This window comes from Prorops nasuta, unplaced genomic scaffold, assembly GCF_024137725.1.
Source record: "Prorops nasuta isolate Cenicafe-Biocafe unplaced genomic scaffold, Cenicafe_Pnas_1.2 PNAS00005, whole genome shotgun sequence".
Lineage (NCBI taxonomy): Eukaryota > Metazoa > Arthropoda > Insecta > Hymenoptera > Bethylidae > Prorops > Prorops nasuta.
Window position 1 is genome coordinate 6,831,050 of NW_027116802.1, and position 16,326 is coordinate 6,847,375.

General features: G+C 37.2%; 1 protein-coding gene across 3 annotated transcripts; it reads right to left on the reverse strand.

Moving 5' to 3' along the window:
• Positions 1–400: 400 nt before the first annotated feature.
• GlcAT-I (Glucuronyltransferase I) lies at positions 401–4,031 on the reverse strand. Of its 3 annotated transcripts, none has more exons than XM_066726812.1 (4): positions 3,569–4,031; positions 986–1,512; positions 624–920; positions 401–540 (listed from the first exon to the last, which is right to left on the reverse strand). In XM_066726812.1, exons 1-4 carry the CDS (start codon positions 3,576–3,578, stop codon positions 442–444), a joined length of 933 nt encoding a protein of 310 aa, XP_066582909.1. In that variant the 5' UTR covers positions 3,579–4,031; the 3' UTR covers positions 401–441. The 3 variants fall into 3 exon arrangements, with proteins under 3 accessions (XP_066582909.1, XP_066582908.1, XP_066582910.1); XM_066726811.1 differs by lacking the exon at positions 3,569–4,031 and adding an exon at positions 1,859–2,000; XM_066726813.1 differs by lacking the exon at positions 3,569–4,031 and adding an exon at positions 1,644–1,724.
• Positions 4,032–16,326: the final 12,295 nt, after the last annotated feature.

Sequence of the window (16,326 nt, forward strand, 5' to 3'; positions counted from 1 at the left end):
AAGTATGTTATTTAAAGGAAAGAAGTATATTCCTTTGTATGAAAATGAATTGGCATGAAATCACCAATTCTTTAAAAAATTAAGTTCTTTAAAAACTTATCGAACCAAAATGACATATTTATCTAGCTATTTTATATCTGTTGCCAAATTCAATAACCCAAGTAGCTTCCCAAGACAAAGTATTATTGCGCATCTTACAATTTTAAGATATATTACAGACATTAAATTTCATAGATGTAAGGCATATTTTTTATGTATGCTTTTTCTGTACACAACAAAAAAAACATACTCAAATAAAGAGTAAGACATTTTCAAAATCTAACATCATATTCCTTTTTTTCCCTTTACACTGTTATTATTTCTTAAAAACACTTTTTTACAAGTATTTGAAGAATGTACAATGTTCATTAAAATGATTATTGCTACAAATAGAAGACTTTTCTAAACTTCAATACCAGCATTGGAGCGTTTGCCTTTTTTTATCAACATTTGTTCAGCATTTAATAATGGCGGTTCTGTTCTTGTGTGCCAAACATAAACCTGTAAATATTATACATCAAATAAATAATGAAGATATTTGTTTATTTCATATTGAATTTCACATGTATAGTAAAGAGAAATACTTTTGTACAGCAGTCTGCTAATGGCTCCAGTTGATCTTTGGTGATTAATTGTTGCAAAATAGCACTCTCTTGGTATCCCCCTTGTACTTCATATGAAAACCAAGCATCTCTATTTTCTAGCAATAAATTTAAACCAATTGCAAATCCTGCCATATCAACAGGAAATGGTCTGTCCGGCTTCCAAACTGAGTTAAAACCCAAAACTTTATTAGTAGCATTGTCGCAGATGGGTTTTTCTACCATAAGGCCTCCAACTAGACCAACCGGCCATACTCCAACTTTTTTAACTTTTAGCATCTAAAACAGTGAAAAATAAATTAATTGCTTGTGTTGTCAAATATGCAATTCGTTAGTAGTAATACCTCATTAAACAATTTAATGGAATAGGTATTATCATCATCAGCAAAAAATACAACTCCTTTGTCACTTGTTTTTAAATTATCTCGAATCCACCTTAGAGCAGCATTTCTTTGTTCCACCCCTCGAGGTTTCTTCCAATTTGGATCTGTTCTTCCCAATTTATAATTTTTAGGAGTTTGTGCAGCAAGCTGTGTATATGTCAAATCACTATCAGCTAAAAGTTTAGTTACTAATGGTGTCTCCAATGGCGCATCTTCTACCACAATCCAATGAAAATTAGGAATATGCATAAAAGTTTGTGACAACCTTGTTAATTCTGCTTTTTGAACTGGTCTTACAAATGTTGGTGTTATAGCATAAATTACACCACTATTTTCATCAAGATTTAATTTATCTTTATCCACTCCGGTAATTATTCTATGCAAACGTTTTAGTACACTGTGGGCTAATGTATGAGTTATGCGTTCATTTCCCATAATAATATCAATTTCCTGTTTAATCTCATCCCATTTACATATTTCCTTATAATCTGAAATAATTAATAATAATTATAAAAAGTTTAGTAATATCAAGGAATATTTTAATCAATGTATTTTTGTTTGGATGTAATATCATTCCTAATTGCACTAAGCAATTATATAGTTTGATAAATAATATTACATGTTCAGTAACGACAAAGAGTTTATCTCCTCTCAATCTAACAATTTTATTAAGCAGATAAAAGAAGAGATTTCGTTTCAAAAGACCTTGAGATTGGCGCTGGGCATGTGCAGTTAATAATCTGCGCAAAGCAAATTGAATATAGCGGCTTACAAAATGTATCATGATTATGAAGTTCAGAATAGAAAAGTAAATAAATTTAAACGATGACTTACATAAAATACTTTGTATGACGAATGCATTAATTAAAAACAATACAATCCAACTGTTTTTACATCGGAATTTACTCCACATACTGGATTTTCTATGAGATTCATGAATGAGCATTGAGCTATACGTCATCGTTCTGTCGTTTTACGCTGCCATGACAGTTTACTGGTCCTACCTAAGTACCTAACTAAGTACATACTCCCCCATCTATAATATTATATATTCCTTGGCCAGACTTTAAAATCTACAGTCTACGTAACACATCTTATTGGTTTCAAAGGGAACTTTGACGGCAGGTTACGCTTGTGATCATCAGTGGTCAGACAAATATTTATAATATTAAAATATAACTATCGTATGTTTCAACTACTTCCTCAGACGTTCAGCTGTAATCGCTATAACTTTATGAAAGAGCGGCAGAGGATCATCTCTGTTAGAAACCGGTCAAAAATAAAATGATTCTTCTCGGCAGTTCTCGACCTTCGGAATGTTACCTTAATACACATTGAATCTGCCGGTAAAATATGAAATGCACGAAAAACTTAAATTAGGAGATAGTACGTATTTAAATGGCGAAATCATGGCCTTCAGATGGAAGGGTAGTTCTAACTGGAACTGTAGGCCAAACTGTACCTTGCATTATAAACTTCTCGAAGGTCGAGAAAAAGGGTACGATATCACGGAAAAGTTCATAAATAGGAAATATTCTGTTCAAGTTAAAACAGCCGTACCAGCCGTATCATGATGAACTTACGTTTCTGTGGTATTCTCTGTGTTTTCTTTTATCTCTAGGAAGTTTAACATGTGATACAAGCTTCCTCTTTTCTCAGTTGACTATATAAAACTGTCCTTTTTACTAATTGAATATGTAACTAACTTTTAGTCATCCATCGACGCTTTTCATGATTTCCAGAAAGTTTAGCGCGGTCGAGATATATTTTGGAATTCCCTGTCGATCAAGACTACCTCATCTGCAAGATATCTTAGTTGGCTATGGATATCCTGATTAGTCTTGCGTTATTTCTACAGCCTTTTCCTGCATTTCTGGAAAATCTAATACTATAGGTATCGGTGACATTTTGCTTCACCACTTCTGCTCTGTTTCTATAAGTTAATTCTAAAGTAATAATGTCACCTTAACTTACATCTTTCTACCTTTTACAAACGGTAAATGGGTCAATTTGTGGAAAACAATAAATTCCGATAAAAAAAATGAGAACAGCCATTTTTCAGAGGACGCAACATACATACAACTCCTTTGAGTTCCTCCTCTGTCATGAAACCGAACGCGGTTCAAATGATTCAATTTACCCGACCTGAAGTTAGCGTTTTTCTGCGAAAATAGGTTTCTACGATCTGCGGGTGGACCAATCGAACGGAATAAGGGATTATCTGTTGTGAGATGAAAGAACACATGTAGTACTGAAGACTGCTGACAGATGGCGACAGTGAGCTGGAAAGAGACGAGCGAACGAAGTTCTTGCGTAATATTGCGCGTTTTGTGGGGTTAAGCTAGGGGCAGGGCAGCAGAGTCATGCAGGCAGAGTGCTGGGCAAAGAGGTAAAAGGGGCTGAAAGCTGAAGGGCGCATGCGAGCCACGCGCATCCCTCTCGCGTGGTGGCATCGTGAGTAAGCAGGCAGCTGCTTTTATGCTCTAGCCTAGGCTAGGTTCTGGCCGTTGGTGGGGTTGAACCGAGGTGGATCGGATATAGTACTAGTACACATAGGCGCGCAGCTCCCGGTGGCAGTGGCTCCCGTTCCCGTCTCGCTCCCGTTGACCGAAGTTTGAACTGGCTCTGGCTCGGTGGCTCCCACAACCCGGAGCCCAGAGGCTTTGTCAGGTTCTCCGCGACGAGGCGAGCGCGCTCAGCCGTGGTAAGCCGTGGGCTACGTTCAATCACTCAAAAATTCCACTCGACAGTCAACTATATCCGTATCAAACCGTACAGTACCTCGCGCGCGCGCGGGCTTACTTCTATAGATAGACAATTCGTGGTCCGTTAGAACCACGGCATCTCCCGTCCCGTCCATATATCAGTAATAATAATATTCGAGCGTCAGTGCGTACAAGTGCGAACGGTTCGAACCAGTCGATAAGTACGCATCAGATTCGGCACGAATCTCCGCCTCTTCACTCGAGGGGAGAGAACTCGCTGCTCTGGAGAGCTATACGTTCGCTCCGTCGATATTTTAGGTCAGTAGTAACAGACCGACACAATAGAGACGAGCGTAAATAGAGCAAAGAAATCTCGAGCTTCTGTTGTAATTGGTCGATATCGATTGAACGAGACGCGACTCTCGCTTTCTTCGCTGAACGATCCAGTAAGTTTATAATACTGGAGCGGAGCAGTCGTTGATTTCAATTGGGCAGCGAATACGATTGAAGGATTTGTATAGTGTTGAAGAGTCAGTTGTGTGCGACCGTTCCGTTTGTTGTGACGGTGACAGTGGCACTGACACTGGCTGGCTGAGTTGGCGCGGAATAGCTGAGAGGTATATTAGTGCAGAGTTAAGCAGAATTAGAGTGTTTGCGGAGCTGTCAGTCAGTCAGTAGTGCTGCGCCCTAATCGGTGACACGTTCTGACAGTGCCGAGGGAGAGAAAGAGAAAAAGTAGTCCTCGAGGTTACGAGGCCAGTCGCCAGTGTAGAGAGTGGGTGTTGCCGGAGGAGCGACGTCAGGAACCTTCGGCTCTCCATCTCTCTCTCTCTTTCTCTCTCTCTCTCCCTCTCCCTTCCTCTGACCCTCTCCACCCCTCACTCGCCCTAATATCAGCTAACGATAAACGGAAGGGATGTTATTTCGTCACAACCCTGGCCAACGCTACATCCTTGCAATTCGACTCGTTGGCTTTATGCTTCGTGAGTAAAATACGAAAGATAAGCGTACGTTCAACATTCATTGTAACATTTGACGCCTTTTCTATTCGCATACTTTTCTTCACCTTCGCTCTTAAAGCTCGACTTTAAAGAAACACCCCTTGACCTCCAAGTCCTAAAGCGTAAACCTTTGTTAAAGCGTTTGGATGAACAATGTAAACCTCGATGATCGTTATCAAAGAACTGGGTAACAGCACTTTTTTTTATTACGAATCCACCTTGATCGCTACACTAATTACCTGGATTATTATTATTAAAAAAATCCTTGGTCGTTTCACTAGTAAAAATTAATTCCAAGATTAAGATAAATATTGATGCTACACATGTGCAACAGTTCTCAATTCTACTGACATCGCGAATCATCCAGGTTTACATCCCGTTACGCCTCTCCTGTACCTTTTCACTCTGGAGAAGTTCTCCTGCAGCATCATTCGTCTGCTCGCAGCCGAATAGAATCTACTTGTGACGAAAGCTCGCTCGATTTCCTCGATGGGAAAACGCAACTGCGGCTTAAAAAACTGTCGTTTGGCTATCCATCGTCGGTAGATTCATGAAAGAGGTACGCGAGATAGCGTTACGCGTTATCGGGAGTGTAAGGAAATTGAAAGGCGAACACAATTTGCGAAAGCAAAGTGGTGTTGAAGGAGCAATTGGAACGAGGGCGTGCTAGCGAGGTATAGGGTGAAAAACGTATCAGTGTGTGTGCACAGATCCCTGTATATTCTCCATTCTTCTTTTCTCGTATTATTTTTTTCCAAACTCTCCTTTTTCTTTCGAAGGTTACTCGCTCTTTTTAGTAAACAGAAATCACTGGCACGTAAATTTCCCCCTGAGCTCAGCCAGCCTCGCCGGTTGAACTTTCAGCGTGACGACGAAAGGGGTTAGCTGGTTATTGTATACAGTATCTATATAGTGCATGTGGTGTACCGTGTACTCTTCTCTTGTATCGCTTTCTTCTCTCGCATGCACCGGGAATAACCTAAGAATACCACATCTTTTTCTCCGAACTCTTTGCTCCACTGCAGATCTTTTTAACAAAATATTCGCGGGCTTCATATTGATGAATCCTGCTCCTTTCTTTGCTCGAAGAAATCTTTCCTTCTGCACTAATTAATTTTTCATATTACACTCAATGATGTAAAGATATTTATATAAAATGTTTTCTGTACTTGCACCTATATTATCTACATTTAAACTAACATTCGATTTGAAATACCATATGCAAGAATTGTACCTTGCGAACTGTTTTGGCTGAAGTTGAGATATGATAGAAAATTCTCGAGGGTTAATGGAAGGGTTGCGCAAAGTATACGAGGGAACTTTTGTATCTTTACTTGGCAGTGGAGGATTGAATGTAACGAAGGTCTGGTCTGCTGTTGATTATGTATGCCGTGACAACGCGTTCCCTACTTCCTCCTTTTGTGCTCTTAAGAACCTCAAGAATACAGGGAATAATACCAGAAGAGTCTCGTCGACCGCTCAAAATCCTCTCTGGACAAGTCTGGCCCGATTAGTCGTTGCTTCAACAATCCCCCCGCTGAATTACTCATTTTTCCCCTATAGAAGACGACAAGCATCACAATAACGCTCGAAAAAGCTAAACTTTAAAAACAAAGAGGTTTCAAGAAATATATATATATATATATATTTCTTCAAAATCGATGTAGCTAGAATTTCACTAAAGAATGTTTCTCATAAAGGACTAAGCCAGCAATATGTGAGATTTATTAGTTTCGAGTTGCGAAGGAATTAAACAGGGATTGTTGATAAAGCAGGTTAATATTTGTGGGATGTATTTTGCAAGATGGGGGTGTAGGAGGTGATAATGGTATAGTTTGATGTAAATCAAATCAGCACGTTCCAGCTTGCCGCGGTGAGGAGGGTTTCAATATAAGAGAGCGAGGATAGAGGGATTGTAGAGAATCAATTTAGAAGCCATGACTCATTGGAAACTCGATGACGTCGTTGGAGCGTCCTCTTTCCATTCATTCCTGACTGAAAAAAAGCTCGTTCAATTTCACCGTCCATATATGTAGGTGCATGCGAACCGATCCAACGATCGTTCCCTTGTGCTAGCAAATTTCGTGTTTACGATGCCCGAAGAAATTTCTAAGATTAAGCAGCTCGTTAGTCGCTTAATCTTGAATCTTTCATAGTGATTTAGCTGTCTAGAGGTATACGTATACATATTACACACGAAATTGCTTCTGCTGTATAGGTCCGGAACCATCCGGATGTACATTTAATATGCGCTCGGACTAACTTCCAAATAATTTAATCATTTGCCTCGTCTCGTTATCTCGTTTGCTGTGTAACTTAAGCTTGTTTAAATATCTTCAAAATTACTTCGTTAAAATTAAGTAGATGGAAATTATTATGATAGTTGTTTCTCTTATATATCGTAATTGATAATAATTATTTTTGCTTTAGTCAGAATAAATCGTTTGATTCAAATCTATTTATTTTAGCTAAACGAGCTTTTTCTTAATTATAAGCACGCGTATGTAATTGGACACTATTCGCATAGATATTTATTTAAATCAACTGATTTTTTTCTCAATTATTGAAATAGTTTATAAGTGACTTTTGCCTATATACATATATATACATATCATTATATACTAGATAACATTAAGAGAGTATATCATATATAAGAATATTGCAGATAATTCGATTTGAAAGTAGCAAGTTTTGCATTTCGCCAGATGGTGTCGTCAGCATACTCGAGGTAAAAGCGGCATTAAAAAGAAAGAATATAATCCAGTCGTATTCTCTAAGCGAGGACTAATCGAGACCAAAGCTCGCGAGAGTCTCGAGCTTTCAACGAGGTACGAGCATTATTCAAGCCAAAAGTTCTGCTGCCAACGCCAAATGGTATCGTGTACGCTCTTTCAAAACAGCTTCTAATTTAACATTTTTAACGACCAACACATTTTTCTCCTAATTTTTCACGCCCTACTTTTCTTCAAAATTCTCTCTATGTATTTCTCATTGAATTGTTACACTTTTATAACTTAATATAGAGTATATAGTGCATTTTCTTCTGGAGAGCAACATTTTGATTTGAACATTTTTCAAAAACTTTGTACATATTCGATATATCAACTTTACTTTCATAATAAGAAAGTAATCGTGGATTCGGTGTAAAAACTACGTAGTTGGCCTTACTCGAATCGACACACCTGCTTCGTGCTTATGGAGCTTATAAGATAATTGCAGCTCCACAATATTTCTTCATTAATAAATTGCAGTCGAACGAGTTGTATTTTTCGTAAAAAGGGATAATCTTGCAAACAAAGTAATAGTTATGGTATAATATTACAATTATTGAGACGAAACAATCATCGATTAGGAAAGGTCAACGAGCAAGTTAGAGCTTGTGATTAAAGTATTGCGCTATGCATTTACCCGCATCTACCTCGATGTAAATCGATCGTAGGATTAATGTCTGTGACGTATAGTGAATGTGTTGATGCATCGCTTCGCTAGAGAATTATTGCTAACCAAGATAAGGTTATATTATGGTAGCAGTGTTGAAACAGCGACTACTGCAGGTATAACTATAAAATTGATCATCGAACATCTGGAGTGTCCTTTATTGATCACACAGCCAACAAAGATTGTTATCCACAATTGACTGAAATCATTTGTAAAATTGTTTTACAACGATTAGAATTATCCAAAGTGTTACACGATAAATATAATCCTTATCATTATTATTATAATCACTGTTTAAACTTATCAGTGCAATTTCACACAACACTTTGCTCGCACTATACAGGATTTCATCCAACGTTATAATACCTACCCAATATTCATTATAAAGCTCTCTTGTTAAAATTATAATATAGATTCTTCTTCTTTTTACAAAATTCTAAACATGCAGAGCCATGCATATAGATATGAATGAAGGAGCAGTCTGGTCGTTTGGAACGACGTAGGTTTGAAGTCGGCCCATGGATAAGTTTGGAGAGTTGATAAATCGGAGGAGCAAACATCGAAAGGTCGGTCCTTCCCCCTTGGGGAATCAATGGCACGTCCAGCCGAGTTGCCTGCGAGAAAAATTAACGACGCACTGGAAAATTGCCAATTTGATTACCCTTCGAATTCACCGACCGTATAACTTTTCTCCGAATCGAGTGTATAAATTTCCTTCCTCGCTTGCCCATCTTCAGAAGCAGCTAATTCAAATATTCCTGTTTTTCCTGCAGCAAATGAATCAAGATTTTTGCGCAGAAAACAACAATGTGAATAAATAAGGCTCTCAAGATAGGAAGCTTGAAGCTAGCAGTGCTACAACGGTAAATCAACCATTTCAAGCGTGTGGATTTTTCAAGATTTTCAAATCAAGAGATTGTAAATAGTGGATTTCACGCTACGAGAGTTTTCTATCCAAGTTATTAACTTACGAACTTGGTATCGACTTGCTTGAATCAAAGATTCGAGAGAACGAAGCTCTTAAACCATGGACTTTAGAGCACTAAATATGATTTATACATTGCAGGGACTGCAAAGTTTTGCCAGAGTCATGGCAATTTGCTCTAGGTACTATTTTATATATATATATATATATATATATATATATATATATATATATATATATATATTACATGTAGTATCGAAGTTTCATTGGACAATCGGGAGCAGTAAAGTATTTCAGACTTGCCTTCTCGTAGGGGATAGAGGAAGGGTTGGGGTGGATTATCCCGTACGGAAAAAGTTTCCTGCTTTTACGAGATTACGAGTTAAGGGCTGAAACCAATCCCATTGCAGCGCCAAGTAAGCTGAACGATTAGGCTATGTATTTTTCAAACTGATGACCAGCGTGGTCAGTGAACCTCCTAGGACTATACCGGGTTGCAACGCTGCTGCTCGCGGCGTCACTTGGCTCACCGGTTCAATGCTACGACTCTGAACAATACAAGCCAAGACAGATTTACGCAAGCAAGCCTCGCAGAGGCGACCACTGCCAATAAAATCTGCTTACGACAAATATTCCTAGTGTAAAATACTTGGCTACGATCCGAAGACTCTCTTTCAAGGACACTCGTTCTCGCGTGGCCTCGAGCTAATCATAACGCGTACGAACATTTCAATTGCTGCTACTTCCATAATAATATCTGCAAACTCGATCGAAATCTCTAAAAAAATGTTAAAAAGCAACGTAGACATGCAAATATATATTGAAATAGGAAAAGAAGAAGAAAGTTTGAAGAAACGACAGGCAGCATAAATTTTTTAGAGGGATTTCAAGGAAGATCCATTAAACGAGATAAACCATAGCGCGTTAAAACAGTCTATATTTGATGGACAATTTGGAAAGTTTCGAGTTGGAATACTCGAAACTGCATGCAGCGCTTGTGAAATGTGCGAGACATTTATCGGTGAAGTATGGAAAGAGGCGATGGATTGGACGAAAAAGGAAGTTTAGTGCACTTTTATTTTGCCCTCGCGTCGTGGTTAGTGGAAGCCGGCCGCAGCACCACGCCGTCGGTAAATTGAAGACCGTGCATTTGGCCGAAAGAATTTATTAAGGGTAGGTTAAGCGCCGCTATACACACACCGACAAGTTGCGAGGGCTTTTTAACGCTAAAGGGGAAGGTTTGTGACTGGGAATTCGTGTCGATAAACTTTGAAAAAAGTTGGAGTCTTAAAGGCGATAAAACTCGTTTATGGCTGCGAGTAGGCTCGTTTTTCCCTGGAAAACCCCCTTTAAGCCCTTCCTCGCGCCAGCCAAACGTGATAACGTAGCAAATGCTCCGATAAGAATCTTGTACGTTGCCCTTTCGCGAACCTCCTCACTCTAGCACCGTATTAAGCCTTTATCGCTTTTTCTTACCTTCGCGATACCCTAATACTCTTTCTCCATGCAATTCTCGTGATAATCGCCTCACTCTTATATTTCAACCCTTCTCCCATTTTGCTTATTACGTAAAATCGTATTACTTAATTGCGATCGCCTTTAGAATCGCTATTCGCTACCCCAAGGCTTCCTTCCAGTTTATCAAATTTACGCCACGAACCCATTGAACATTCTCGTTCATTCAACCCTCCCAGAGCGCGAGTGCCTATACGTTAATTATTATACACTTAGCCCTGAATAGTTTCATAAAATCACTCTCTATAATACAACTGCGAATGCAAAATTTTTTAAAATCCTTCCAGCTCTTTCATTTCTCACAGAGTGAAATAAATTTTTTATTTATATATATATATATAAGTATATGTATATACGTAAAATCGTATGAGAGGTTATTTTCCACATCGGATGTAAGTTAAAAGGAAAACGATTAAAGGTGATTCGGGGAACGATTCTGGCAATAGGATTTTCGCGTGAAATAATGTGGAAGAGATCCGGTAAATCCGTACTGATCGGACCGTGGCAAGCATCGAAATCCAGTTTATACGGCGCGGTCGTTTAGCCGATTAACCTTGAAAGCCGAATAACGCGAGACGCGTTTAGGCGTTACATGGCTGCTTACTATATAGGTACACGTTGCTCGAAAGAGCAAATCGATTTTCAACGTGCCGCGCGTCTCACCGGAAACGTGAATCAGCCTCGAACCCGGGGCGAACGCACGTGGAAGCAGCTTAATCGAACAGCGTAAATTGAAATCTCCAACCCACTCTCCCGTCACTCTTCTTTCCTTCTCTTCTCCAGGTCCCTCCAATTTATTCGCCTCCCTCCCAAAAATTACCATTCCCAATATCCTTTTTCATAATAACATCCAACCCGAAACCCACCAATACGCCTCTGACTCTCTCCAATAACAGCTAGCCTAATGTTCAATTGGCCAAAAACCCACCCCCGACTCTTCCTATTTCTCTTTTAAAATTATTATCCTTTCATCCATGGATTCACCTTACTTTTTAATTCGACTATTTTTAATCGGTTCTTTAATGGTGTTTGTGGCTGCTGCTGCCACTTGTAGTTTTTATGCGTCGACTAAATAAATCCTTCTCGCTTAGCGTAAATTTTAGTGGAAAGGACAAAAAGGAAATGAAAGAGTTACTGCAGCAGTGTGGAAAAATAGACGAAAATTACGTATCGATTTTCTCGCTCAAAATTTGTTACTCGTTTCAAAGCTTTAGCATTTGTGTGCATATATTTACGGTCGCCTTGTCACTTTTATGTGTTTCATGCTTCTCTATACGTTTTTACTGATCGTATCGCAAGGAAATAAAAACGCTTCGTTTATCGACAACATTTTTATAAATATAAGCTATTCGTTTCAAGTTCGCAATCAATTATTTTCATAATTTGCCAATAAATTCGCTCGGAATTGCATAATATGCTACACATAATAATTCTAAACTTCCTGTGATTATATATTAGGCTCATGCTGCAGGTGCTCTTAATTCGTTTCTGATTATCTTGATAGTTTAGCAGTAGTCTCTTTCAGAGTAAAACGTTTAAATTGACCATGCATGACGAAACTTTTGTTGGCAATTTCTGCCAATAATATTAAATTGCATTAAGCGTTTGCTCTCACAGAATGTACCTACAATTTTATCATATGTGTTAAATTAAACGTGCAGCCGACCTATATCAACCTCAAAAAAATACTTCATCTAGATAGAAAAAAGCGAATAGCAATTTCATGGTTTTATAATAATTTTACTAATTGATTCACTTCGGTTCATTTGCGCTTCTAATTAATATAATTTTCGCTCGAGCATTCTCGTCATCATTTATTCGCCATTCAGAAGCAAAATGGATCGATTTGCTCGTGTTGTATGAGTGTTCGCAATTCTTAATATCGTGAGTTAATATTTTGGATTCGGAAAGTTTAAGCTGGCATTAGGAGAAACGACCGTATTTGGTCAGACGTCTAGACGCTTCTATCCGATGAAGGAAGAAGGGGGCTTTTCCCCCTATTTTCCATAAACGAGCAGTGGGAAGATTTGACGCTCTGATTTGTCCAGACTGAGAACTGGAAACGCTCGCTCGTCACGAGCCTGCGAGGTTCGCTCAGTTGCGCTTATTACAGCGATAAATATGACGAAAATGAAAACTTCCATTGCAACAGCCAGAGTGATAGCAAGAAACGAAAAAAAAAACAATGGGGAAATATGCAAAGCATTTCACGAGTTTAAAATGATTTATAATAAGTCTCATTTGTAATTAATATCATGTGAAAATTTTGATTAGGCCTTTTTCTTATATAATCAAATAATTAACCAAGACAGATAACAATACTTAAAATCAATGTAAAAACCCATCATCGATTACATCGTCTACGAACGTAGTATATTACGTTTAAAACAATTAAAACATTACGTCCAGTGATTGGATGGAGGAGTAATAATTGATCGATAACGGTCTAATAAAATTGTCTCTGGCAAACTAGAAACTGCGAAGTTGATTGAAAATTAATTTTCAATTTCTGTAGACTTAGAAGACCGCCGGCTCTGTTGTAAATTAACAGAATTGCTGTAGGCAAATTGATAGGGAGGGCCTAAATTTTATTTAACAAGATTTCTTGAGATATCGTGTTAACAATTACGAGTAAATATTTAGAAATTGGGTTTGTTACTTCACCGAAGCTAGAACCAATAAATCAATACAATTCTAGTTAACGAATCATCGAATAAGGCGATTTGACTTATTGGAAAAAGTATATACGTAACGTGGTCTTAGCTACCAAGTTATTTTCGCGTGTAATTAATTTATATAATACAACTATTAAACGAAGCAAAAACTTTTGGAAACTTCAAGTGATTTTGGAAGCATGTCAGTAATTTTTCTATAATCAGCTAAAGTAGTATATATGTATATACATATACATAATGCATATATTATTACAATTGGAATTAATGAAATAATTAAAATTGGAGCAAGGGTGATATTCGTTTGTTAATTTCTTTGACAAAGAGACTTTCTATATTTTGACGTTTATATAGTTAGATGGTTGGGTATAAACACATTGAAGCTACCAGGATAAAAGAGAATCGCGTGTATCGTTGTGAAGGTCGTCGTGCAAAGTCTGACTACACATGGCCTTCTCTCACTCTTCTCTCTTTCACTTTTACACGTAAGCAAAGATCAACGACCCGCTTTCATGAATGCATGAAAAAGGGGACCCGGGTGAATGACAGTTACGTGCAGATAGCAAAGGACAACCAATTCAATTATTATAATAACATTGAATAATTAAAAACACGCAAATATCGCATGAGAAACGTACGTTTGCATAATTAGAATGATTGCATCTAATCTTACCTTTTGTTTACAGTGCTTCTCTTAGTTAATACGTGTATATATAGTATACATATACTATATACTTGCTGTGCTATACTTGTTACTCGATCGTAATAAAAAAGTTGTCCACCATTTACATTCACGAAGAATATATAGCATCATACCTGCATAATTTATTACTTGCTGTATACATCTCTCTCTCTCTCTCTCTCTCTCTCTCTCACTCATCAAGTATATTCTTATATCTTAAATAAAAATTACTTTTTCTACTTGTAATACAAACAACAGTTCAAGTTGGTTTATAAGAAAGATTATGTAAGAAGATTGTAAAGAATTTTTAACTAAGCATTTGATCAAAAGTTGTATAATTTATTCATTCTCCCCCTCCACCCTCTAGATTTTCATGAACGTGGTCATAATATTTCTGGCTACGAGGCCAACGTACCACCACACGACCCCCCCCCCCCCCCCACTTTAGTTTCTCACTACTTACCAATTGGATATTCCCACCCTACTTACTGCAAAAGTATAACACGTCTACAAAGTTATATACAAACTTTTGATCATTTCCAATTAGAAACTATCTTCAAGATTTTGGGAGGAAGGATCAAGAGACACGGTAGTGTCTCGACGGCAAGTACATATATATATATATATATATATATGTATAGTCGAGCGCTACCGTGTAACTTATACAGCAAGTTTAGCCGTTCTAATTTTTCAATCGACATATCTCTGTGAATTATACATTGTCATGATTTAACCGTAGCTTATCTTAAGAAGGTTTTCAAAGAGATTTCGAATGAGACCTCGAACATTAAAAACGGCTCACGCAATCCAGAGATCTCATACTCTATGTTGTCTATATATATATACCGAAATATTACGATTCTTCTCCTTCTCCTTCAATCCTCGGCGGATGTCTTCGCCCTGAAGTTAGTTGCTTTAACTTCCTTTTTCTACTACTGCACTACCAACCCATTTCTGATTTTGACAGATTGCTCACTGATATTAATAATGAAGGTATACGTATTTAGTATTGTCTTTAATTATAATAATGAAGCATGAATGATCATTATGCCAAGTAAACTTTTATAACACCATATGTATATAATTTGTTAAAAACGCGCGACATTAATAAAATAATTATTTTTTATTATTAAACGTAATATTTTACAGTTACAATGATCTATTGCGTTGATACAATACAAACATATCCCACAAAAAACAAGCTTCGCCTATAAAAAAAGGCGGCAAGTGTATATAAAACGTCTAGCGTAATTATTATAGTAAAATAAAAGATTTGAATAAAAAAAATTAGTGAAACTAGAATTTTAGGCAAGTATTTACTTTTACACTGATAAAAGTTAAAATTTCGAAAAAAAAATTAGTAAGACAAAAAGTTACTTGCCAGACCCATAATATTCATACCTAAGGCGCTATCTTACAATACAAGCTTTGCTTCTCGAAATTTCAAAATGTTGCTATTTTATGTCATTTCATACAATGGACTCGGCAAATAACTTTTGTATTACTATTTTTTTTCGAAATTTTAACTTTTGCCACAGTAAAAAAAAATAAATACTTGTCTAAAATTTGGAATTCATTAATTTTTTTAATTCGAATAGTTTATTTTACTATATTATTTACGCTAGACGAATTATGTACTTGCCGCATTTTTTTATAGGCGAAGCATATTTTTTGTGGGATTGATATTAACTTGTGTCGTATGTAGATCAGATTTTAATTATAAGTGGGAAACCAGACGTATGATATAGTAGTCTTGAAAGCCCTTGTTCATAAAGATATTAATATCGTAACAGCTCGTGTACACACTTTTGTTCATGTATTTCAATATATTAGTAGTCTTTCCATCATAAAAGCCACCTTTAACACTTGTACCTTTTTTCATGTCTTTACCGTTGGAAAGCTTCGCGTAATATTTCTGTCGGATAGAAAAAAATATCGATCGAGGACGGAGAAGCCGACGATATTTATATAAAAAAACGCATCGTTTGATTTTGTATTGGATGCAATTCTTTAATGTGATTAAAAATTTAAACCTTTTTTAATATAATTATTTCTGGAATTATCTCAGTGGCAATATAATATTAAAGAATTATATATATATGTATAAGCAATTTTGAGATAACAAAACTAATTGCGAATGGAGATTGGTAGTATACAAATAGAAAAGAGAGAGATAGAGAAGGAGAGAAGTAAAGGAAGGTCGAATTTTGATTTTAGGAGATACACGACAGGCAGCAGAGGTTTCTCCTGCAGGATGGGAAAGCGTAGTGGGACGAAAAGGACAAATTGCAAGGACATAGAGACAGAGCAGAGAAGAGTTAGCGTCGGGGAAGGACGAAGCTGGTCTTCGTACGATTAGGGGGG